Raw genomic sequence first — 25088 nt, 5'->3', positions numbered from 1 at the left:
TAGTTTCGGAAAAATGTGAGTTTGATCTCGCCTAGGCCTTGACTGCTGGGGTTTGATTTGTGGCTCAGGAAAAGGAAGAGTTAATATCCAAGCTCAGTGAATCAGAGCGGGTGGGGTGGGGGGGGTGACCTGGCCTTTATTCCCAGCTGCTTTCAGTCCTTGACTGATAGCATCAGATGAAGAAAAGCATTTGGAACATCGGGAGATGCCTGAAACCCCTTTCATACAGGCTGACAAGTGGGCAGTGTGAAATGTGACTTTTTGGCGAATCTGTTCTAACATCTTTGTAACATAATATCACTGTGAGTGTTGGGCTTTGCAAAGGGAAGGTCACATTCCTGATGTGAAAGGACCGACTGAGTTATTAAAAACAAACTCTGAAGGCTAGAAGCTGTGTTAACACTTGAGAAATTAAAGGCAAGGACTGCGAACTCGACTCTGGGTTTCCAGCTTTTGAGGTTGGCTGGTTTAAATTTCACTTGGGGCCGTTTTGCTTCCCCGCCCCTCGGCCAAGCAGCCCTGTGAGTCCGGAGACTCCGGGGCAGCCCCTGGTCTTTGAAGCCATGCTGCCTGACTCAGTGGTTCAGAATGAAAGTTGTCCCAGGTGGTAGTTTGCTGGGAATTCCCTTCTAGATCGCACGCATCAGGACGACAAGATGGGTTTTGAACTTGGACTGGGGGCAGAGGTGTCCCATTGACTCAGTTCTCCCTCCCTGCTGCCCCATTCCTCAGGCCCCTTGTCTGAGGGCCGAGAATTCTTAGGTCATTTCTCTAAGGGAAGGAGTAGCCCCCGAGCCTGGTGGGTGGAGAGTGGGCGCCGTCTGCTGGGAACACCTGAACGGGGCGGGGCGGGGGGGCGAGTCAGCTGATGAGTCAGGGGCAGGACTCGTGGTGAGACATCAGGGCTTCCTCTTTGCCGGGGGGGCCCCGGCACCCCCAATTTCACCCCTTCAAAACTACTGGCTTCGTTCCTACCCAGGAAATCTCACCGACCCCTGGCATCCTAGCTGGAGGGGGATGGATGATGGCGATGATAACGGCAAACATTTCTTGACAACTTAGTGTTGTTCGGAGCGCTTCTTGCGTGTTAACCCAGGGTTCACACCGCTGCGTAAGACAGCAGTCTTATAATTTTCCACTTTCCTGATTAGGGGGCCAAGGGATAGAATGGTTCCCTCACTCGTGCCAGGTCGTGCCGTTAGTAAAGGGAGAAGCTTCGAACTCAGGCCGTCGGGACCCAGAGCGGGAGCCCGTCTGCGGCAGGACACGGTCTTCCTGCATCGTTTAGACCAGCGCCCCCATCAGCAGCCCCTCCTCGGACAAAGCTCTAGAAGGGTACTTGTTGAGGGCGGTTCTCGCGTTGGGGAGCCTGGGTGGGAGCGCTGCCCACCAGCCTGTCTCCTCCTTCCTCGTGGATGCCCCAGGCACTTCCTGCTGGTCCGGTGGGGGCTCAGGGAGGCGTCACAGACCCCGCCGTCACGATGCTGTGGCCTCGTGGGGCATCGGTAAGGCAGGAGTAAGCGTAATCACACAAACAAGAAGTGTGTGCGGTCGAAGTAGCCGGAGGGTCCAGAGAAGGCAGTGACGGCCCCCCCCGGGACCTGCCTCCAGGCCGGCCGGTGTCCCTACGGAATTCATTCGTTCAGTCAGCTCTGCTGTGTTGCTAGTAGGTACTGACGTGGGGCGTCCACGTGGGCATTCACGGTCCGATGGGGGGGCAGGAGGGCTCTGTGTCCCCCCGTGAGGCATTATGCCAGGGGCCAAGAGGGCAGGTAGAAGGGGAACCATATAGGCCAAGGAGGAGAGTGCCAGATCATGTAGGAAAACCTCAGAGTCATGGTGACATGTGAGCTGGCCCCAGAAGGACAGGTGGGACACTGGGAGCTGGAGAAGGAGGGAAGGACATTGCCGCTAGAAGGAAGGGCATGAAAGGGGAGGGTGAGCTCAGAGGACAGCTGCTGTAGCGGTTGGTCGGGATGTGGGGGAGATGAGGCTGACAAGGCTGTGAGGCACTGAGCCAAGAGCCCTGAATGCCACACTCAGTGACTCCCGTCTTGCCTATGAATGAAGTCACTGGAGGAAGGGTGGTTGGTTATCTGATGACCGCTTCATAAAGATTAACCCAGCCGCTGTATAGAAGTTGAAGTCTAGGGGAAATGGCTGGTGGCCAAACCCCACCCCCCAAAATTAAAACCACAACAACAGCCCACCCTTAGGAAGCTGTTAAACTGAAGGAGAACAAGATGGATGCTTTGGAGAGATGGCAGTGGGGCTGGGAGGGCCGGTGAGAGGGCCGCGGGCCAGTCAGCGGGCGCTTACCGACCAGCTTTACCTGGGGGGATGGTGAGGTAGGACATCCGGGAGCTGGGATGGGCCTGGGGCGGAAGGTGGCAATGAGTTGCCAACGCCTGTGTCCAGGAGGCAGCCGGGCCTTCAGGAGAGACGCGGGGGCGGCCGTGCGACTTGGCAGCCATTAGCCTGCAGGCAGCCTTTCCCAAAGGGGGGGTCAGGGAGACGGGGTTTTGTCGTCACCTGAGTCTGGAAAGCCTGTGCCGTAGCTCCCCCAGGGCGCCCAGGGCACTCCCTTGGTAAGGCCTCGAGCCGTCCTGCGGAAGGGAGGCCCGTTGGATCGAGCCTTTGCCCACAGATCTGAGCGCCGCTGCAACACTTTACTCCTATAACCTGTCGGCCACCTGTAAGGTCCCTGGAGACGCTGGCAGAGGTCCGGCTGAAGTCCTGGGAGTGGGTGCGCTGGGAGAGAAGGAAAGAAGGCCAGAGAGGGACCGATGGGGCCCCCTGGGAGGGAGGAGGTTGGGGGAGAGACCGAGGGTCGAGGGGAGGGCTGAGCCCAGCAGCCAGAGGGGAGGGAGGCCAGTGGGCAGGCTGGAAGGAGAGGCCTTGAGGTGACATCGGGAGTTCAGGGGCACCCTCGGAGCACTTGGGGGACAGTTGAGGGCTGAGGTCGGGCAGTGGTATGGGCAGGGCAAATAAAAGACAAGATGACGGCAGAGAAGGATGGGGACATCTCAGGACATCTGATTATTTCCTGCAAAGAAATGCAGGAAGAGAGAAAACAGAAGACATCTGGCCCGCTCCTAATTTCCTTCCCACTCCAGGCAAGAGACGGAGGCTCCTGCCGCAGTGAGGCCACTTCTGGTGACGCGGGGCGGGGCCCAGATGAACGACTGCACGCCAGCTCCGCTCCTTGTCAGAGGCAGGCTCCGGGGAGACCCGGCAGCTCTGTCCTGCGGGAAAGGGATGTGAGCAGGTGACGTGCCTGCCCTTACACATCGTGCTAGATGAGTCACCTGGGCTTTCCTAAGCATTGAGGTCAAGGATTGAGCCAAATGGAGGGGAAGGAGGAGGGAAGTGGAAAGAGGAAAAAGATAAGGAGCTGGACCCTGCTGGTGAGTAAGTTGTTCTTGCCTTAATGGGAGACCTTGGCCTTGACCGAGGGAAAAGCGGTACCAGGCAGTTCCCCGGGGCAGCGGCTGCACTGGAGTGTGATGGGGTGACGGTTTGCAGAGTGCCTCCCGTTGAAGGACCTTCCTTTCCTGCCAGGAGCAAGGGGCAGGGGCGTGGGGCGGCGGGAAGACCGCTGCTTCCCTGAAAGAGGCCGGGCTCCCGGTGTTCGTGCTGCTGCGCGGAGCTCTGGCTAGGGTCTCTTCAGGCTCTGATCTCCTGTGAGCTGCAGAAATGACAGGCGTCCCGACGACACAAGGCAGCCGCCAGCCAGAGGCTCTGGCCTCAGACTTTGCGTCTGGTCTTGGCTGCAGCAGACTGGTCCCTCGCTGAGAGAGCGTGGGCTGCTTTCCCCGCACACCTTTTTGTGTCGTCCTCCTCCTTAATGAGATAGGTTGGAACTGGCGCAGGGACCCCGCCGTCCCTGGCCCGCAGGAACCAACCCTCGGGGACACCGGTGCTCAGATGCACAGAGTGGGGAGGGGATGTTCCGCAGCCACGGCAGCCGGGGCTGAAGGGCTGCAGCCCAGGCAGTGGGAGCGGCAGGGACCGAGCTAGGACCGTGGGGGTACCTGGGACTGGAGTGCGGCGTCTCCAGGACGGGAGGTCATGCCGCCTGCCGCAGGTGAGCAGGGCCCAGGCCCTGGCCCTGGCCCTGATTCGTGTCCTGACCTCTAGCCTTTGCACTTTCAGGGCTTTGCCCGCTCCCCACTTCTGATTCATCGTAGAAAGTGAGCCCCCCCCCGCCCCCCCCCTTTTCCTTTACCGGATTTGAATCTCTCGCACGTGTTTTTAATCGGCATCCCTTAATCCAAGCGTTGCCTTCTGGGTTTTATTCTGTTTTCTTTTCCTTAAACAAAACAGAAAGTCTATGCCAGCTTGGAATAGGGCTTACAACCGAAGCCAGCCAGCGCCGTCAGGCGGGCAGGGGGCCAGCCATGAATTAAATGCCCCACGCCACTCGAGAAGTCTGGCCGATACGGCACCGGGTGGGGGGGGGCGGGGACGGAGCGCGGCGGGATCTGGAGGTGCCTGCGTCTGCAACACCTCTGCCCCGGGAAGAGCGAGTAGCACGGACTCTGCAGTCTGGCTGGGAGCAGGGCCGTGTGCACGGGCGGCCTTGGGCACGTGCCATCGTCTAGCACGCCAGGTGTGCCGAGTCTTTGGCCTGGAGAAGCAAAACCGCTGTCAGGGAGGCAAGTGCCCTTAGCCCTCTAGAGTCATCCTCCCAGAGGAGGCTTTCAGTGGCGTGTCTTCGGGTCCTTTGCAAGAAGCAACCTTATGCAAAATCACCTCTGCATTTGTTGGGAGACTTGGGACTCAGGCTGGCTGGCTCGATGCATGTGGGAGAGGTTGCCACCTGGTTTCTTAAAAGATTTCTTGTGAGACTTAGGGCCAGGACAAGCTTTGATTCCCCTGCAGAACTTGTAAGCATTGTCTGTCCACAACCAGAGCCATGTAGCATATGATGCTCCCTTTTTGCCTTGTCTGCTAGGAAGCTCAGAACCAAGCCGAGTGCTCTCTTGGTAGCTAAGCTATAATCCATGGTTATCCTGTTTGTACTGTTCTCCCTTCCAGGGTCCTGACTTTTTCTCTTATACTTAATCGTGGCGTGGATAAGTCTTCGGGTGTGGAAAAAAAAATGACACACATGCTATTTAAAAAGAAGTTGCCATTCAAGGCAGAACCCAGAAGTGGTGCCCGTAGGGTTTGGTCTGCAGCTCCCCTTGCAGAAGTTCCTGGAGGAAGCAGCTGAGAGGTGCCAGGAGGGACAGAGGTGAAAGGCAGGGCTGGGTTTTAGTTGTTTGTGGAGACTTGTGAGTACGTGGCCGGGGGCACTGCCCCAGGTTGGTTCTGCTTCTGAACACAGGCCGGCTCATCTGAACAGCACTCGGTAAAATGGTACCCTTCAGACTTTGCCTTGGCCTGATGCACTGCTTCCCCCCTCCCCAGTCCCGAAACTAGCATCTCCTTAATTATGTGTCAGCCTCCCGAGTCCAGTGTTTTCCACCACCCTGTCCAGTGTGTATCTGTAAGTTGCAGGGATGTTTGGATAAGGGCTCAGATCTGCTTGGGGGGTCTCTTGGGCGAGGACCCCAAGCCTGTCTCTGATTCTGAGCTGCCTCAAAGCCCACATTTCCCTTGAGTGGTTCTGGCACCATGTTACCCGATGGGTGGCCTGTGGCTTCTCTTCTTTTGATGGGTAGGCTGTGCCAGGGTTCCTGGGAGCCAAGCTCTCTCTCTCCTGTCTGGACTAAGCCCAGGGGGTGCTGGAAGGCTTTATAATTTGGGGTGAGGACTCTGTTCTGTACTTTGCCAGGGAAGCCAAGGCCAGTGCAGATCAGCCCCAGCTGCCTCTCTAGGCCGACCTACGCCAGACGCACAGGGACCGAGATGGTCTGCACTAGACGTTTCCCAGTAAAGCTGTGGTGGCAGGCCAGGCCAGCAGAGTCTGCCCCTGGGCAGTGGTGGTCAGCAGCCCCTGCTCAGGACCTCTTGTCTCTGATGCGTTGCCCGACCCCTTTGAGTGCTTGGATTACACTCGAATTTCTTGGCCTTTTTTTTTTTTTTTAAAGGTCTCCAAAGCAACATAGCTCACATTTTAGTGACCACATTGTTTAGAATATAGCTTATCTCATTGGAATGTCGAAGCATCGAGCGACGCCAGAGCCGGATGTGGCCTATGTGGCTCAACCCAACCTCCGGAACACAGGCCACAAGCCATGGTCGCCCCGTGCCGTCACTCCTCCCTCCGCTATTAAAAGTAGCTTTGATCCCCTGCCTTCCCTCATCTTCCCTCCCTCTACCCTGGGAAAAGAGGAAAGGGGCAAGGACGCTTTGCCTCCCCCGCCATGGAGGCCAGGACAGGAGCCGGACGTACTCAGGTTCACGTACATCGTCAGTTCTAATCGTCAGCACCCCGTATCGAGTGCTTGATGTGCGCCCCGCGCTCGGCGATTTCTCCCCGTCCCTCCGCGTAAAGAGGGTTCCCCGCCCGGTGGCTGCAGGGGGCGACGTGGCAGCTGACACCCGGGGCTGGGCCGGTTTGCTCGGCCGCCCAGCTGGTCCCTGCCCGAGCGCAGAGTGCGTTCCGGCCGCCAGCCTGGCTAACCCTCCAGGCCGCGGTTTCCCCCCGGGCGCTCTTCTGCGCCTTCGAAGACCGCTGGCCGTGTCTGGAGCCATCAGGTCCCGTCGTGGCCCAGCCGGGAGCGATGGAGGCTTGCCACTGGCCTTTAGCGGTACAGACGAGACATCCTGTAACGGACGAGGCTCTCCTGCCTCGCCCCAGTCAGGGAATCGTTTGGCTGGAGGCGTCGAGGACACCGGCGTGAGGAGGCCGATCTAGGTGTCCCAGCCCTCGAGCCTTCGCTTCTTGGGCGGGTGCTGCGTGCTGGGACGGTACCGAGCTGCGTCTCCTCACGCACGTGGTAGGCGTTCTTCTCCTTAGGTGGGATCGTAGGCACAGGCCCCACAAGCAGATCTGGGCCCTTGGCCCTGCAGGCCCCCCCAGAACAGCTTCTGATCTCTTACTCTGGTGCTCCGCACCTTCCGACGGTCTGGGGAGCCGGTTCCCAGCGGGTTCGCCCTCCAGGCAGTGCGCCGGGGCCTCTGTCCAGGGCTGAGCTGGCACGGAGCCCTGCCGTCGCTCGCACCAACTCCTGCAGATGCGCCCTGCCTCCCCGGGCGGCTCCAAATGTATTTAAGAGCCAGAGCGAGTGATCGGGCTGGAGGCCCAAGGCAGGGAGCAAGCAGGGGCAGGGGGCTCCCTGCTTCTCCACCAAGAAGGCGGACTCAAGGTGGCGGCGAGTGAGATCGGCATGGTACTCCAGCCCACGTGGGAGCTGTGCTGGGCAGGGGGGTGGCTGGAAGGGGCTGGACCGGAGTGCTGGGGGTCCTGGTAGCACGTGGCGGCACTGATGCCAGGGAGGAAGGACAAGGGCCTGGCCCTGGGCTGGGCATGGACCGGCCGAGGTGTCAGAGACAATGCAGGGAGGAGGGCGGGGTGCCTGGGCAGGTGCGGACCAGAGCGGCCGGAGGCGACAGGAGTGCGAGGGAGTCCCAGGAAGGGTGGTGGGGGGATCATGAGAGGGGAAACCTCTATTTCAGGGGTTCCCAACTCTTGGGAGAAAGAGAACCAACGTCTCCCAAGATGGCAGTTTTGCTCTGAGGAGCCCTTGGTTGAGACCACAGGACAAACTAAGACTGTTTTAGGTGAGCTTGTGTCTTAGCCACCCTGACAGCACGTGGGGACCTGTGGGAGAGTCTCTGTAAGAAGAGACGTGGGCCCGGTTCACGCTGTAGACCGCGCCTGTGCGGTTGGAGGCCCGGCGCCTTGTGGAGCCCCCCGGGCTGCGCCAGCCTTGTCATTTTACGGGCTCGGAGGGCCTGGGACCAGGCAGAGCTGGAAGCTGAAATCCCTTTCGGAGGCCGAGCTCACCATGGGTTAGTCCGGGAGAGAGGCCGGAGGCAGGGCCGCCCCCAGGCACACGCTGGGCCTGTCCGGCGGGCTTGCCCAGGTGCTGGCCGGTGCCCTCCTTGAAGACTGCTTCAAGCCAAGGCCGGCCAGGCAGGACAGGGCCTTTATGAGCTAAGACCAAGTGAACGCGGCAAGGCTGGCGGAAGGCTTTTCCAAACACAAGTTATCGCATTGGATCCTGCAAGTTTAATACAAGGCGTGAGGTTCGGGGAGTAGAACACCCTCTGAGAGGTACAGAAACAGCCTTACGGGGCACCCAGGGGACCTCACTGAGCAGCAGGCGACCTGGGGGCCCCTGACCCAGTAGCCTGGCCTGTCCCCCCAGACCTGCAGCCTGTCACCTACTGCGAGCCGGCCTTCTGGTGCTCCATCTCCTACTATGAGCTGAACCAGCGCGTTGGGGAGACATTCCACGCCTCGCAGCCCTCCATGACCGTGGATGGCTTCACCGACCCCTCCAACTCGGAGCGCTTCTGCCTGGGGCTGCTCTCCAACGTCAACAGGAACGCGGCCGTGGAGCTCACGCGGAGGCACATCGGTAAGGGCGCCCCATCTCCCCATTCGCCCCCCGCACACGGTGGTCCCAGCAGCCTCTGCCCAGAACCCACCCACCCACCCACGCTGGGCCGCACCTCCTGCTGGGACCTAGGGGAGGACCCTCTCCCCGGCTAGCCCCCAACCTCTGTATTGCCCTGTTAGGGGCCAGACCAGGAGGGTTCACGTTGCTTGGTTATTCCCATTCGGAAACACAGATTAAGTCTGAAGATGAGAAAGCCACGGAGGAAAATACTCACCTGGGGGGACAAGAATGGCAAATCTATGAAAAGGGCAACGTATGTCATTCTCTTAACATACCCCTAGAGTACTGATAGGTGGATAGGTAGGCACTGTCTGTCTCTAAGGAATGCTCTTTTATTTGTTAATTTCATGTACCCAGGCTGCAGCACTGGTGCTGACATTCTGCCCTCTAACACCCAGATCGTGGTCGGAGACCACTTAGTTTATGGAAGAGGGAGCTGTATGTGTGTCACTTGGTTTGCTCATAAAATTATCACGCTAAGGATATTCATAATTTGGGGCTCCCGAGTCCCTCAGAAGGCCACGAAGACGGCGTAACCATCCGGAGCTTGGCTGCACGGCTCCAGGGCAAAGTCCAGAGCTGGGCGGGCGGCAGGGTCTGGTCCTGAGTGAACCCGTGAGCACCCCTGATCTTGTTCCTATTGTATCTTGGGTCTTCATGTAAGATTTCATTTGAGGAGAGGATTTTATGGTTCAGAGAAGAAAAGTTTGGAAGCCGTGGCTCTGGGCCTGGGTGCTCGTTCTCCAGGAATCACCTGATGCCCAGGGGAGAGCGGAGCCTTACAGAGGCCACACCGTGAGTGTGACTTAGGGACAAACAGCCCCTGCCGCTGAGCCCACACCCTCCCATTTGCTTAAAAGAAGATACTGATCCTGGGTGGCAGCCATAGGTGTTTACTTCTTCTCCTTATGCTTTTCTGTATAAAAATAGTTCAAAAATTACCAAAACAGAAGTTTTGTTCCTTTGGTCCGGGTCTTCCCATCTCTGCCTCTGCTCCTGACGGGCAACCCAATGGCTCCTGCTTGTGGACCCCGAGTCTGCCTGCACCCCGCGTGTCTGTGACACCGAGTCTTGTAGCACCAAACCAAGAAGAAAGGGGCGCTGGGGCCACTGTGGGATGAGGAGGTGGGAGAATTCCCAGCAGCCCCCTGGTTTCTCTCCCACTTGACGTTGTGCCTGTAAAACCTGGCTCCGTCTTCCAGCCCCTGGGCCTCTTCCCCAGAAGCAGCAACAGAGGCCTTCCCGTGCAGGAGAAGAGAACATCCCCTGGCTGAGAGAACTCACTGTCAGAGTGTTGACGTAACTGCTTGCTCGGGTTGCAGAGCCAATTTAAAAATAATTTCTGTCCATCTGGAATGGATTTAAGAGATGGAGGAAAAGTGAATGATATAAGCCTATGGAATTTTTAGAAAAATGCAGGAGGGGAGAAGGTACAGGGGGTGGCATTAAGCCATGCCGGTCCTGAAGGGCCCCTGGGACGTCTGCCGCCTCCGGAGGAGCTCCGCAGGTCCGCCGAACGGATTTGTGTAGCGGCGGCCGTAGCGCGGCTCACGCTTAGCGGAGAGGCACGTGTCGTCATCGCCCCATCTTCCAGACGCAGAAGCGGAGGCTCAGAGGCGGAGTAACTTGGTGGTGGCCGACGGCTCGCCCGTGGCAGAGGCTGTTCGTGGAGACTTAGCCCGTGCCCTCTGCCCTCGTCGTGTGCCACCCCCCGCCCCGGGTCCCCCGTGCGGTTTCAGCTTGCGCTCCGGGTCCTGCGGCACGGCCGGCTGCAGAGGCCACCCTGCGTCCCCGCGAGCGTCGGCCCGAGCCCGGCGCGGCTGACACGGCTCTCTCTAGGGCGCGGCGTGCGGCTGTACTACATCGGAGGCGAGGTCTTCGCCGAGTGTCTCAGCGACAGCGCCATCTTCGTCCAGTCGCCCAACTGTAACCAGCGCTACGGCTGGCACCCGGCCACCGTCTGCAAGATCCCGCCAGGTACGAGCTCTCCCCCCACCCCGGCCTGGCGCGCGCCCCTGACGCCGGAGTTTCTCTTTCCTTCGCGGCCGCGAGTGTATGGCCAACCCGGAGGGGCTGCCCTTGGGCTGCTGCTGGGCCCACCGCCCTCCTGTGCTCTCCTTGACCCTCCGGGGAGCGGACGCAGCCTCTGATGGCTCTGCCTCTGGTCCCTGGGTCGCTGCGCAACTCGGGGCTCGGGCAGGACGCGTTCTTCCTTCATGCCGCAGACTCGCTCGGCGTGTAGGCGCCGTGCCAGGTGCTTGAGGGAGACGGAGGGCTCCGGGAGGCCCTGCTGCTGTCCCCACAGACCTTACGGAGCAGCTGAGCGTACAAGACAAAGCCACAGATGGCTGTAATACGAGGAAGGGTACGAAGCACCGAGCTAGCCGCGCAGATGAGATGCTCTCGGAGCCAGGGAGGAAAACTCGTTAAACTGTCAGGATGGGTTAGGGAATCGTGGAGAAGGCACGCAGGCCTTGAACGCTGGCTGGCGTTCAGCACAGGGTGACGGTGGGGTGGGGACCTTGAGGGCTTTCCAAGCAGGGGAACGATACAGGCCAAAGCCCGGGGGTGACGGAGGGTAGGGCACATACAGGTGGCGCTCTGGCTGGAGATGCCACGTAAGAGACAGGAAATGTTTAGAAAGCATGCTGGGGCCAGGCCGCAGAAGGACGTGAGGAAGTTCTGCTTTTATTCTGGGGAGCTCTTGTGGGTTTTCAGAGTGGAGCTGATGACTCCCACCTGTCCTCCAAGACAGGGTGTCAGGCTGTACCCCGGGGGATGGCTTGGATAGGGCCACGGCTGCGCAGCAACACGGGCAGAGACAGGTCCCATCCGGGCCTCTGGACTTAGAAACCCAAGGCCGAGCGCCCTGGCCCGAGCCCACTTCTCACAGGCATGCAGCCCCGGCCATGCTGCTGGTGGAGTGTGGGTGTGACCCGCTGGTACTGTGTGTGGCACGTGTTTCCTCGTCTCAGTAGCGGACGACAGCCGAGTGATGGGCTTTGGGCACGGTCAGCTTCAGAACGCGGGTCTGAAAGAACAGCGCTCTACGTTCCCCGCACATCGTGTGCTTGCGTTCACAGAGGACATCTATGGCTTTGCTCTCGGTCCTCTCCAATTATCCTGGCTCCTCACGTGAGGAGAAAGTTCAGAGAGGTTAAGCCACCTGCCCAAAGGCACACAGCTGGTGAGTGGCTGAGCCGGGATGAGCCTTGGACCGTGTGGCCGCCCCGTCTAGTGCCCCTCTGCTTCTTGGCTCGGCTGGGAGCCAGAGCCCACTTGCTGCCCCGTGTCACCACACTTCCCCTTGGAGAAAATGAGAACCGGAAGCTCAGTTGTATTCCTGGCGTCGTGGCCACTCCCTTCCCCTCCCCTCCCCATCGTTTCGGTGAGGGCTGAGTTGGCTGTGGTGCGGTTTGGTAGTTCGTGGACTATCAGAGCCGGGAGGACCTCCGAGGCCAGGCTCTCATTTTACAAAGGAGACCCAGGCTTACGAAGAGAAAGTGACCGGCCCAGAGTCACACAGCTAGATCGGGAGTCCAGTGTTGGCCTGTTAATACACGTCACCTTAGCTCACCTTTTGGGTGTTTCCAGCATGTGCTGTTGTCTTTATTTTTCTGACTGACACATTCCTGGCACTCAGGCGGTAGGACTGCAGGAGACTTATTAGAAACCGTATTTGGGCCTGGCTCTAGTTTCACTGCATGGAGAGTTAGACACACATCCCCACTTTGCTGCAAATGTCACCCTGACCCAGCCCTGTGCCCAAAGGCCCCGATCTCTCGTAGATTCCCCGGGGAAGCCTGGGTGGAAGGTACCCTGGGACCCTCCACGGAGCCTTCTGTTGGAGCGGCAGGCTGAGGAGCCTTCCTACCGGCGCTCCTTCCGTCTACTGTTAAGGGCTCCTGGTCCCGGGGCTGGTCAGCCATGGGCATTCTGGCTTGGGTACCTTCTCTCTCTGGTCCCTGGAGTCCTGTCCTGGCCCTCTTGCCCAGGACGAGGCCCACCTCTCCAAACCCTCTCTCTTGCTGGCCTACTTTACCATCTCCTCAGCATTCCCTGGCTCCGGGAGCTCGGGCTTACAGGCCGGTGTCTCATCCACCCGCGTGTCAGCCGCACCTCTCCACTAAGGTGGGGACGGCTTCGAGGGCCGGGGCCGAGGGGGCCTGTCCCCAGCGTGGTGCTGAGTGCGGAGCGTGGGGCTGGCGCACGGAGTAACTGGGCGCCCCTTGAGCCGGGTGAGGGATGCCGTTCTGCAAGACCCAGGGGTGGCTTCGGCCAGGAGGGGGGCACGGGACACGCAGGCCTCCGTCCCCACGAGCGCCGTTTGTGTTCTCTTGGCAGGGTGCAACCTGAAGATCTTCAACAACCAGGAGTTTGCCGCCCTCCTGGCGCAGTCGGTGAACCAGGGCTTCGAGGCGGTCTACCAGCTGACCCGCATGTGCACCATCCGCATGAGCTTTGTCAAGGGCTGGGGCGCAGAGTACAGGTCAGGCCCGGCGCCGCGGGTCAGGGGGCCCCGACCGCACGGGACTCAGACAGCAGAGCAGCCCCCCCTCCCCTCGAGAGGAGCTAGGGAGCCAGGACCAGAGGCCGGGGCCCGGCGGGCCAGGAGGGCCCGAGCCGCACCGGCTGAGGCGGAGCCGGGCACGTCAGTTTCTCAGGCGCCCTAAACACACCACCCTGGGCGGGGCCGCTGGCATCGCCCCCGGTGCGCGGACGGGGGGACCGAGGCCCAGGGAGGGAGAGCGAGTTGCCTGAAGTCACATCGTTGGTGGAAAAGCTGAGCCTAGAAATGTGCCTCTTGGCTACTGCCTCGTTGTTCGTTTTGGGCAGATGGTTTCAGGACGACCCTCTCCAGGGAGCTGAGTCTCCATCCTGTTGTTCTTTCCTCCTCTGGGGCTCCGCCTCTGACTCCGGTGACCCTGAGGATCTCGGGTATTAAAACCGAGAGGCAGATGGGAGAAGAGAAGATTTGGGTAGTCACAGAGGAACAGAGTTTACTTGCTAAGAAAGGAGTTTTTTTCAGAATTTCAGGTATTGGTTTAAACGTAGCACTGGTCGGGTCTACCTGGCTTGTTCTGTTGAGTCTCTCAGAACATTCTGGTTTGGGCTTAGCGAATCCAGTCCCTTTTCTTTCCACACCTAGACAGGACTGTGCAAGGGCCAGGCCGTGTGCCCCCCCGGCCCCCGCGGCAGACACAGAGGTGCCCACACGTCAGCCGGGGCCAGCGCCTTGCAAGTGACTCCCCCCTTCTCTTCAGTTTTCCAGATGTTTGGAATCCATTTTGTTTTGTAGTCATTCTGCACCCAGGCCAAACCCATTTCAGTATTGGCTCTGGGCCACTGTTTGTAATGAAACCCAGATGAGCATGACTTATGGAAAGTCAGATTCTCATCAGAGGATTTCGGTCCGTAAAGCCCTCTTCTATTTACCGTATTTTAGCTGCTGTTCTGTGTGTCTGCCCCACAGGGCCAGGAAACACAGCACCCTGGTCGGGGGGGGGGTCTCTGTGAAATCCAGGGTGAGTGACCAACTGAGAAATCAAAGTGGTCAGGCCTCCCAGGAGACCTTACAGCCCAGTTATGACGGCCTGAGATGAGCCCAGGCCCGAAGGCCCAGCCCACGAGAGATTTTAGCCCACCTTTTGGCCGTGGCTGAAATCATTTATGGGACCAAAGTGAAAGGTTATAAAATTAATATTTTTCTTATAGTGGGGAAGGGAAATACTTAGATGGACCCTAATGGAAAAGAGCCCGAGAGAGGTCCTTTTGCTCTTCCTACACCCAGGCTTTAGTCCAGAGGACTGCAGTCAGTCACCACAGGTCAGAGAGGCACCCCAGGGTCCATAAGCCCATCTCGAGACAGGCCAAGCAAGGAGGGCAGGGGCCTCAAGCTAGCAGCCCTCAAGCTGGCACAGCACCATGGCCCTCCAGCCCCAGTGCTGAGAAGAGGCCCCTAAGTGGCAAAAGCCTTCCCCCGGGGGCACTGTATCACCACGCGGGACATGCTGCCAGCCCGCCGGGTCCTGTGCGGCCCACCACGTCACTGCCACCTGGCAGCCCCGCAGAGCGGCCTAACGGGTGGGTGTGGCCCCTTCCCAGAACAGTCTTGCCCTCCTTCTGCCTCTTGGGCCAAAGAGAGTAAGGTTTCATCCCTCCTGTGAGATGGCCCAAAGCGGGGAGGGCCCTGGGCCCAGGCCTCTCACCTCCAGCTGGCACCGGCACCTCCGGCCTCAGCAGATAGCCTTTGCTCACTGGAGGCCTCTGGGAGCTCGCCTGCGGGCTGCGTCATCAACCAGCCTGAATTTAGACAAAGTGCTTTGGGGAAAAGAAACGTGTGGTGTGCCTTGGTTTTTTCCAGTAATTGTTCCATGGCTCGCTCTGCTCGTAAGATTTTCCAAAATAAGGCCATAGATGGGAATTATATCAGCACATTGGGAACTGATGGCATGTGGACTCTGTCGGTGCTTTGCAAAAAACACCCCTCCATCAGACAGACACACGTCATCATGGCCTGCCGGGACGGGACCTGGGGCTGGAGATGGGACCCAAGGAGACCTCTGCTCAGGCTGGAAGTTCTTCACTGGGGGGGGGGGGGGCCGCTGTCACAGAAACGGGTGGACAAGAGGGATACCCTGGGATTTACCTCCCATGTTTAACCCTTGAAGGGCTATCTCCTTCCCCAGCAAGAGAACCTGATTCACTCAAGGCGCTTCCTGGTTGGAGGAGTGTGGCCTGGCAGTCTGAGCAAGCTAGCGGGACTTCTAGAGCGGGGTGCCACGGACCTCTCTCTGGCTCTGGGGAGAAGACTCTCACCAAAGCAGGAAAAGGTGTTCTGACTTATAATGTGTGTCCTGGCCATTTTTGAAGTCTCCCACCCCACCCCTCTCCCTATGTCTTGCAGGAGACAGACCGTGACCAGCACCCCCTGCTGGATCGAGCTGCACCTGAATGGGCCTTTGCAGTGGCTTGACAAGGTCCTCACCCAGATGGGCTCCCCGAGCATCCGCTGTTCCAGTGTGTCTTAGAGACACTGGGTGTGAAAGGGGGAGGGTGGGGGGAGGGCGGGCTTGGGGGGAAAAGGCCGCATAGGAGGTGGAGAAATCGGAACTCAACTCACTATTGTCAATGAAGAAGGAATTTTTCTCCCTCAGTCAAAGCGGCACCAACCTGTTTTCCAAAACACGCGAACCCAGAGATGGATTTTATGAACAGCTGTGTCTGCCGAACACACGTGCCCTCTGGCCCCCGTGCGAAGGGCAAGCAGGGGCTTCTGCTCTGGCCGCCTGAGCAGACAGGCACCAGCTCCCCACCTGCCCCTCCTCCCAGCCCGCTTCTGTTTCAATGACCGCAACCTGGGATGCCAGCGTCCATCAGGAAACGGCCCTCGGTTCCGGACGGCGCGTGGAACGCCCCGTGGCCGTTCTAGGTAGGGTAGAGCCTGCAGGGGCGGGAGCGAACCTCAGGCCGCGCCCTCCGGCGCTTCTGACAGCCGCGTCACCTGAGCCCCAGCCCGCCAGCAGAGCCTGCACCCCGGGAGCCGGACTGACGTGGGGGGGCGGGGGGCAAGCCCATCCCCTGTCCTCTCGGAGCACACGGAGTCGCTGTGTTCGAACACGTACCCGGGGACAGCGGGGACAGTCGGTGAGACACCTTCTCTCAGATGGGTCCTTTCTTGCTCTGAGCGGCTGGGAGGCCTGCGGAGGCTCAGGCTCCCGCATCGTGCCGTTTCTCTCCTCGCGTGAACCTCAGAGATTTGAACCCCGTGCAGCAGGCACGGGCGGCGGGAGGCGGCTCCCCGGTGCGGGGGTCTCCAGTCGTCTGCAGCCGGCTCTCCTGGTTTACATAGTCAGTTGCATTAATTAAATGAGCTTTAGCGTATGCTCATTTAAATGTTTATATTAAAAAAGAATCCCGGGTTGGCACACTGGCTGGGAAACCAGCGTGGGGGGCCCAGCAACCTCTCAAGGTGAAGCTTTTCCAGGGTTTGTTGAGAAGACACCTGCCAGCGCTTCTGGAAGCTGAAATGAACAGAAGCAAATTCACCAGAAGGGAAAAATCTCAGGCCAACACGGGCAAATGAAAAGGGCTATTAAAATTTTTTACACCTTTGACGACTGGAGGCTGGGTGCGCAGAGGTCTGCCGTCTCCCCTGGGGACGTGAGAGGACGGCGCTCCCGGCGGAGATCATCGGTGACACCTTGGGCAGCTCTACTGCAGAACTGGTCCCGGTGGCAAGGCGCGGGGAAACGCTTCTAGGTTATTTCAACTGGAAAAAAGCCCGCCTCTCCAGCCGGCCTGCTGCAGTGCACAGCGAGCACTCCCTGCCGCCAGGACTTCACTCCTCGTTGCTGTTTGTACAAGCTGACTTTAGCCCGTCTTCTGGCGCGCATTTCTACCAGGAGAAGTGAAGGGATTTCCTATGGAAGTCCTGTCTTACCAGGTGGACGGAAGACAGTGTCTCCTGGCGGGTGTAAATCTCAAACGTGACGCCGCTCCCGATGCCGCCCGGAGACGCTGGGGGCTTCCCGGGGCCTCTCCGGCAGGGTCCTCAGGCGTCTGCAGCTCTCGCCTGACGGCTTCCAGGGAGGAGAGCTGCTCTCCAGGCTCCCCAAGGACACAGCAGGAGACAGGAGGAGCACCTTACCAGCCCTACGCTGGTCTTTTCGCGGGGCCGTTGACCCGGAATCCAGAGACACCACAGCACCCCTCTTCCCGAGAGGGTCCGATACGCGGGTCCGGAGTTCGCCTGGGGGCTGCCGCGTCCAGGACGCCGTCTGACCCTCCTGGATGTGCGCGCCCGCTCCTGGTCGGGGCTGAGACGCGTGCTGGGCGTAGTCCGCTGCGGCCTCCGCCGAAGCCAGGGCAGCGATTTCCGAGGGCCTGCCTTCTCCATCTGCCTCCTGCTCCTCTGAGGCCTGCCTACGGCGCACAGCTGTCCCCGGTTCCTCGGGGACCAGCTTCAGGTACAGCACAGTCCGGGCCATCCGGTGGCTGCGCGTGGATGGCGTCTCGGCGCCCCTGATGCTCAGCTGAGGGCTCCTCCTAGGAGGCAGGAAGTTTTAGTTTTGTGTTTTTCCAAAAGCTTCCTTGGCCCCTCTTCTTGATAGACTAGACCCCTGGAAGAGGATGGGAGAGGAAAATGTAGGTAAGTCCAGCTCTGGAAGAAAGTCAGACCTCGAGGTGGGGCCGTGGTGCCCATCAGCAAGGCCACAGTGGTGCTGGGGGGCGGGGGGGGGGCGCTTGTGTCATGCAGCCAGCGACCTTCCTTTAAGTCACAAAGCTGGTTTTCTTAGTTTGAAAATCCTGTCCAACTTTTTAAAGGACAGTTGAAGGGGGCAAGAGAAAACGGGGGTGGAGGGCAGTTTTAAGCGTCACGTCATGTGTGGTTGGCAGGGCTCCCCGCCCCCCAGTAGCTAGCCCTGGGCCGGAGATCCCCCAGGAGCCAGCTTCTCTTCCCTTCCCTCCCCCCCCCTTCCTAACTTTATTTAGTAACTTGGGTCCTTCCAGCACCAGCAGGGTCCGGAGCTGCCCCAGCGGCTTCGGGTCACAGGCCTGTGCTGGAACATCATCTCAGTTGGCCACCTTCCTGGCGGGCTGTAGACGACCTGACATTTTGAGACAAGCCTAGTCAGGAGCGGGGACTTCGACTCTTCTCTTAGGAAGCACACACGCACGAGGGCAAGGCTGCGGGCAGACTTTCCCATCGTCCTTAATGTTGTCTGTGTTTTTTTAATTGACCGTGGTTTTTTTTTTTTAAATCATTAATGTAATGTATTGGAATGAGCTGTAGCACGGATCTTGTGCTTAGTTTTCTTCTCCATCTTCCCTTGGCTTCCTAGAGTTTGGCCCTGTTCCAGGGCTGAGTGCTTTGACTCAAACCGCAGGGAAGGGCTTGAAGAAGCGCGCGCATGGCCTGCATGCACGTATGGGGTCTGGGGAGAAGGCGGGTAGGGTTTCGGCCTGGGCCCCTGAGGCCCCTCTCTGTCGTCCTTAAGAGGAAGAGGAATCTGGGGACTGTGCACAGGACGGTTTCCAAGGGGGTCACCCGCAGCAAGAGCAGGCCTGAGTTTAGTTCTGGACTCTGTGGGACTCTAAGTGGCAGAGTTGGGAGCTGGCCCCAAGATCTGCATGCGTCCGCACTTCGCTCGAAGAAAGCCGCAACGCCGCCGCGCTGTCCCAGCCTTCTTTTTGTGGCATGAATGTTCCCTTCGAGCTCATCCTTTTGAGGGGTGTCAAAGCAAAACACGTTTAAAGGCTGTGGCTCCAACACGAAGAGGAGGTGTCTCTGATGGAAGAGTGGCAGGCAGTGGGGAACTGACGATGCGCAGGCAACTTTCCAGAAACACAGCTAGCCCAACTCGCCGATCGTGTAAACTGGATTGAGAAACGCTCTCAGTGATGCTGTAATTGATTTTTTTTTATGCCGAAGTAATGTATACTCTAGCATTCTGGTGTTTTTATATTTATGTAATAATTTCTTAAAACCATTCAAGACAGAACTATTTAATTTTTTGGAAGAAAGTTGGAAAGGTCTCTCCTCCCCAGGACCGTGGCTGGGAAGAGTTAGGGGCCCCGCCCGTTCCGAACGCTGCTGGCTGAGGGCGCAGTGGTTCAGCTTCCAGAAGCACCCCTCCCCACCCCACCCCGGGCTGGCAGCGTGCACAGGCAGCTCGCACCTATAGGCTCTTCCCGAGGGGGCCTCAGAACCCAGCCCCTCTCCCTTCTGAACAGGGAGAACTTCACCCAGAGGGATGGAGCCAGGACCCCCTTCCTCACTCCCCTCCCTGCTGCTGTTGCAACGTGGCCGGCCATTCCGGACTCTCGGGTGGGGGGAACAGAACGTGGAGGATGCTGACGACCTTCACTTCTCGGCCAGCCTGACCTTCGAATACCTTTGTAAAAAGCATGTATGTATTTATAGTGTTTTAGATTTTTCTAACTTTTGTATCTTAAGAGCAGAGCACCTGTTTAAGCATTGTACCCCTACTGTTACGGATCTGGGTCCTCCCTCTCTTTCCCCTGTAAGTGCCCTTCTAATAAACTTTTCATTGAAAAGCTCCTGTGCCAGGAGCTCAGTCTCTTCTTGGCCGGGTGGGGAGAAGATTTTAAAGGGAGCCCCGAGGGGCTTAAGAAATGTCTCCAGCCCCCATTGTGCCCTAGCCTCTTTCACTTACCCGGGGTACCCCGCGGTACCAGCCTGCCCCCAGCGACACCAGGAGCCCCAGGCTCAGCACAGCAAAGGTCCGGCATCTCACACCAGGTGCCTCTCCCTCGCTTCCCCCATCTAAGCACCGCACCAGTCCCATCGCTGCTGTCCCTGCGTGGGCATGTGGCGTCCAATCGCTTGTCAGAGGCCTTCCAGTCCAGGGGGAATGAGTGCCACCAGATTCACCCTCCCACAGCCGTGCACGTGCTTTAGATTCCTAGAGAAGGAGGTTTTCACACTTACTTTGCAGCTCCAAGAACTATGCCTGTGAATACTCCCAAGGAGAAAGAGACCACTTGCCTGAAACGTCACTGACCCCAGGTAATATGGTTTAAGAAACAAGATTAAATAATTTTTTGTGGGGAGTGGGGAGGAGGATGGCATGGGGCTAGAATAATCCTTTAGCTGGGCCACTCCTATGGCATTATCCTGCTAAGGAACTCCCCAAACACCTCCCCTGGGAGGAGGAAGGCCGATTTCACAGGGGTGGCACCCCTGGACCTCGAGATTGGGCCCCCACAGCCTGCATCCAATTCCTACCTTCAGAATTCTTAGTTCTACCATCCCGTCCTTGTCTTCCCCAAGGTTTTAACCAGTATTTCTCAGCAAAGGACTCAAATCCCCACCTCTAACCCAACCTGTTCCTTCAGATCCACAATTTTAAATTCCAGCTGCCTAGTAAATGGGATCCAAACCACACGAGCCCCAACCCGAATCCTCCTCCACCTCACTCAAGCCGGCACTCTTTGGGGACTCCCAGTTTTTATCAGTAGCTTGCCCCCAGTCCCTCTCCCCCGTCCTCCAAGACTTGAATGGTTCGATGCATTTCTCTCCTGTGCTCTCCATCCCCCGCTGACCAAGCCCCCCTTTCGGGAAGGCCCCGCTCCCCGACTGTCCTGGCGCTCCCTGGCCCCCTCATGCAATCTTCTTCTTGGGCTTGCGCCTACTCCTTCCGGCGGTGCTCGCAGACCACCGTATGCACTCCTGACATTCCTTCCTGAGTGACCTCATCTCCCCGCGTGATTTCAAGCCACATTAATGCTAATGACTCCCAAGTCAGTATTTATAGCGCAGACGTCAATCCCAAGTTTCCACCTTGTATCCAACAGCTCCCGGCTACTGGCGCACGGACGTGCCACAGCACCTCACACTCGCCATCGTGAAGTGGAACTCATCAGTGCCCTCACTGCCCACCTCCCTCTCCTCTGGCCTACAGCCCCAGAAGCCACGTCACCCCACACTCCCTCACCCCCACGTCCACGCAGTCCTGCTTGTCCACGCTCCCTGCCCTGTACTCCAGGTCCTTAGCACCCAGACAACCACACCAGCTCCCCAACAGCTCCCGGCCTCTGCCCACTTTCCTGGAAAGGCATCGTCCCCACTGCCCTGTGACCCGCACGACCTTAGATGCCCCCCGCTGGGCCACAGCACCAGCCCCGAAGCCTTTATCAGGGAACCCTGGGCTGTCACAGCTCCCTGTTACAGTCTGCAAGCCAGCAGCAAGTAGCCGGTGCAGTTCCTTACGTCCTCCCCTCCGTGACAAGCCCTCCTCCCCAGTCCGTGCTCGCTGCCCCTGGGCCTGCCTGACACCCCAGCAGGTCACCGGAGCACTTTCACCGACGCTTTGGGACTCAGGTCAGATACCTCCTCTAGGAAGCCCTCCGCGGGTGAATGGCCAGTCGGCCCAGCTGTGTGGGAACGGTGTTTGCTTCCCCCTCGAGGCTCTGAGTTCCCAGAGAGCAGCGTTCACATCTTCTTCTTGCACCCCTGCCTTCTCCAGGCACCAGTGTCTGCCGAATAAATGAATCGGCGCCTGTATCTCGCTGGCTTCACCTTAGCGGTATCTGTGACATCTGCTTCCACCGTGCGACCCTCGGAGTCCTGACATATGCTTGAAGGAACGCCACCCGAATCAGTTCCTGATTACTGGTTATCACAGCTACGCTAATGTCCTCCTATCGTGTCCCCCTCTAGTCCGGGGATGGCACACACTGACATTACCACCATTCCATTTCTCTACCCACGGTGAAAACCACGAATCCCAGCGCTGGGTCTGTTCTCAGCCTCAGAATCCTTCTCAACACAGCTCCCCAGGCAGGTGTGCTGATCAGTTAGCTCTGGCTACCCCTGCTGCCGCGTTTCCCAGAAACGTAATGACAGTTAGACGCCTCTTCTGCTCCAAACCCCTCGGGCTCCCCGATTACCTCCCGAGTAGGCACTGGCTCCACTAAGTAGCATTTCAAGGCTTTCTCCAAATTCACACCATCCCTCTTTACCGGCGTTTCTCTAACTGGCCTGTGTGGGTTCTCCCCACATAACCCCTTGCCTTCTCTCCATACCTCTGTCCGTGCTGCAACCTCCACTGAGAATTCGCTGCCTCCAATCTCCACTCTGCCCCAATTCATACCCTAGTCCCTGGCTCAATTTAAGCCTCACTTCCCTGAAGTCAGTGGGTCTCAAAGTGTGGGCCCCGGCCAGCAGCATCAGTAAGCACCCAGGCTGGTCGAAACATGCTTTCCCAGACCCCGCTCGGGACCTAGTGAACCAGAGACTCTGGGGGTGGGCCCTGCAGGGACCTCCAGCGTGGAGTCAGGTTTGAGAAGGCGGCCCCAAGATGCACTGCTCTCCCCGGCCCACTCTGCGCTCTCCCTCCCACCGCCACTGAGGCCAGTCACGGCGCCTCCCCTGCTGCCCAGCACCCCGCCTCTGTGGCCTCGTCCTGCTTGCCCCCTGCTGTCACCTGGCTTGGACGAGGAGCTTCCAGAGAGAAGCTGCATCCTTACCCACCCTGCCGTCTCTGCCACACCTGACACAGCCTGGCACCAAGAAGGTTCACACTCGGTGCTGGACCCCGAATCCAGTTTCAGCTCTCACCTGGGTGAAGCTACACGTTACGGTCGCTTTTCCTCAACTCCAACCCTGAAGCCTTCTAACTTCCCCACTGATGACATCCTGAGAGTTTCCCGAGTCGCAGGATTGGTGCAGAGCGTGTCCCTGGGCTTCCAATGAAGAGGACGGTCCCCTAAACTCTGCCGTCTCCTCCCCCAGTCCTCACTTAGCCCGCATTTTTGTAGCATTAAAGCCACCTGGTTGATAAGAGAAAAGGGAGAGGCAATGACTGGTCACCTCCCTCACGGGAGAGAACCAGGGGGGCCGGTCGTGAACCGCTTTATGTGACCCGTTTATGTCTCCCAGATGCGTACCTGTGGGGAGAGAGGGTTTGGACCTATCAGCAGATAGATACAGCTATAACAGCATTTTAGAGGAAAAATTCCTTTTCTTCCCAAACCTGTGTTCTAAAGGTGGGGTAATAAGCAGGAGGTCCAGGTTCTGAATCAATACTTTTCCAACAGGAAACAAGGCAGAAGCACAAATCGTTAAAAGCTGGACTGGGGCTCCGTGGTGTTCCCACAAAAGGCCCACGTGGTTGCCATGACCTCTCTTCCTAATTCTTCACTCTGCACGTCAGAGAAACACCTCAGAATCAAGCGAGAGGCTTCCTCATCTAGAAGAGCTTGGCTTTAGTGCTACGAACACACACACTGAACTCTGAATAAAGACATCTATGTTAAGAGCAAGACTCATGATATTAATAACAAGCCAGCTGGTGCCAAAACTATGAAACTGAGAATTTCTAAGACCTTCTAACAGCTTAGGTGCCAGAGACCCAAGGATGGGTCAGTACACCAAGCCCCAAGCGGAATCTAAGTCAGAACGTGAACTCCGCCCTGCACGTTCGGCCTGCTGCTTCTAGGAGACACACGCGTGCCAGGAAAGTTCATCGTTAGGGTGTTCTCCCACCGAGCCTGCGTGAAAGTAGAACGTGTGACTAGCTTTTTCACTTTCTCCACCCGGAGTCCTCCAAGAAGATTTGGTATTTAGTGACAGAATGCCATACCTAAATCGTTCGACCACTTTAAATTTGGGGTTGGGGGGGTGAAGGACTCTAGCTCATTACACAATTCTCTGAGGCCCTGTCTCCATCAATCAGAATGTTCAATGAATCAGAACCTCTGGCCGCACTAGACACGTTTGCTAAATTTAGCTCTGCATCAGCAAGCACTCGGAATAGTTCACGGAGCTCTCAGCTTACCCTTAGACAGTGATTCTTCTAAGACTGCTTTTCCGTGGCAGGCCAGTGCAGGGCAAGGGCCACTCCACGTGCTCTCTCGATGGCCATTGTCACAAGTCTGGCCTCAGGTGAAGGGAATCCGACAGGCCGCGGTGAAGACGTTTATCCCCACCTCTCCACAGTGGGGAACAGGAAGGTAGCCATATATCACATTTCACGAGTTACAAGCAGTCTGCAGTGATGGCCTGACATGCTCGATGGTCCTTGAACCACATCCCACATTACTCAGCCGTCCAAGTCTAGCGTCCCTGAATCTCTTGCTTCTCTGAATTAGATGTGGCCAAGTTCTATAAATAGAAAGCAAACTGGTTCTGTCAATCTTCTCATACTCTGGCAGGATAACATATTTTAAAATTATAAAAATATCTATGTCTTCATCACTCTAAAATTATTACATAACACATGATTTTCTCAGGGGAAAAAAAAGTTTATTTTTGTCTCTCCCTACCTTCCGACACTCGTGGACCTTCAAACTCTGTCATCAGTTTCATCAAACTACCATAGGCAAATCGAAGCCAAAATTCAGGGCCTACTATGTGCCCGACTCTGTGTTATACAGAGAAATGTTGGAGGGGAAAAAACCCGAGTCCCACTTTAAATCCCAGACAGTCCATAGTAACTTGTGTTGGCATGTACATAGGTCACAACGGATAGACTGTAACTTTTTTTTTTTTGAGAGGGAGAAGGGTGGAGAGGGGCAGAGGGAGAGAAAATCTTAAGCAGGCCCCTCACCCAGTGCAGAGCCTGACACGGGGCTTCATCTCACAACCCCGAGATCATGACCTGAGCTGAAATTGAGAGTCAAACATTTAAGCGACCGAGCTGTGCCGGCGCCTGGGTAGAATGTAACTTTCACTGCACTATTAGCTCATGACCACTCTTCTTAACATGAGCCTTTAGTAGACAAGCACGGGACACTGTGATCCCCCATGTCCCCTGGAAGGGGCCAACAGCCCCAGAAAGCTGAGGTCTTTAAGGTTTTATTTGTTCTTGAGAGAAGGAGAGCGCACACACATGTGCACGAGCAGGGGGAGGGGGACGGGCAGAGGGAGGAGGAGAAGCAGGCTCCCTACTGAGCTGGGAGCCCGATGCGGGGCTCGATCCCAGGACCCTGGGATCATGAATTCAGCCAAAGGCAGGTCAGGCCTAATTTACGCCTAATGTGAAGTAAGGCTTCCCCCAACACATCCCCTACTAAAAAACAACAAAATCAGAACACACATTA

General features: G+C 57.8%; 1 protein-coding gene and 1 long non-coding RNA gene across 2 annotated transcripts in view; one reads left to right on the top strand and one right to left on the bottom strand.

Annotated features, from left to right (window-relative positions):
- The window catches only part of SMAD3 (SMAD family member 3), a 109972-nt gene extending 94422 nt beyond the window's left edge, over positions 1-15550 (top strand). The window contains exons 6-9 of the mRNA XM_040643075.1: positions 8265-8477; positions 10359-10496; positions 12864-13008; positions 15427-15550. Of these exons, the coding sequence (XP_040499009.1) occupies positions 8265-8477; positions 10359-10496; positions 12864-13008; positions 15427-15550 (620 nt within the window). The remainder of the gene's footprint in view (positions 1-8264; positions 8478-10358; positions 10497-12863; positions 13009-15426) is intronic.
- Positions 15551-18257: 2707 nt separating this feature from the next.
- LOC103679057 lies at positions 18258-23078 on the bottom strand. The gene is made up of 2 exons (XR_005838143.1): positions 22606-23078; positions 18258-21521 (listed from the first exon to the last, which is right to left on the bottom strand). It is a non-coding gene; the product is annotated as an uncharacterized LOC103679057 (long non-coding RNA).
- Positions 23079-25088: the final 2010 nt, after the last annotated feature.

The sequence above is a fragment of the Ursus maritimus genome, unplaced genomic scaffold (genome assembly GCF_017311325.1).
Source record: "Ursus maritimus isolate PB19 unplaced genomic scaffold, ASM1731132v1 scaffold_27, whole genome shotgun sequence".
Classification (NCBI taxonomy): domain Eukaryota; kingdom Metazoa; phylum Chordata; class Mammalia; order Carnivora; family Ursidae; genus Ursus; species Ursus maritimus.
Note: the sequence above shows the minus strand (reverse complement) of the source record. Positions and strands in the feature narration are given on the sequence as shown.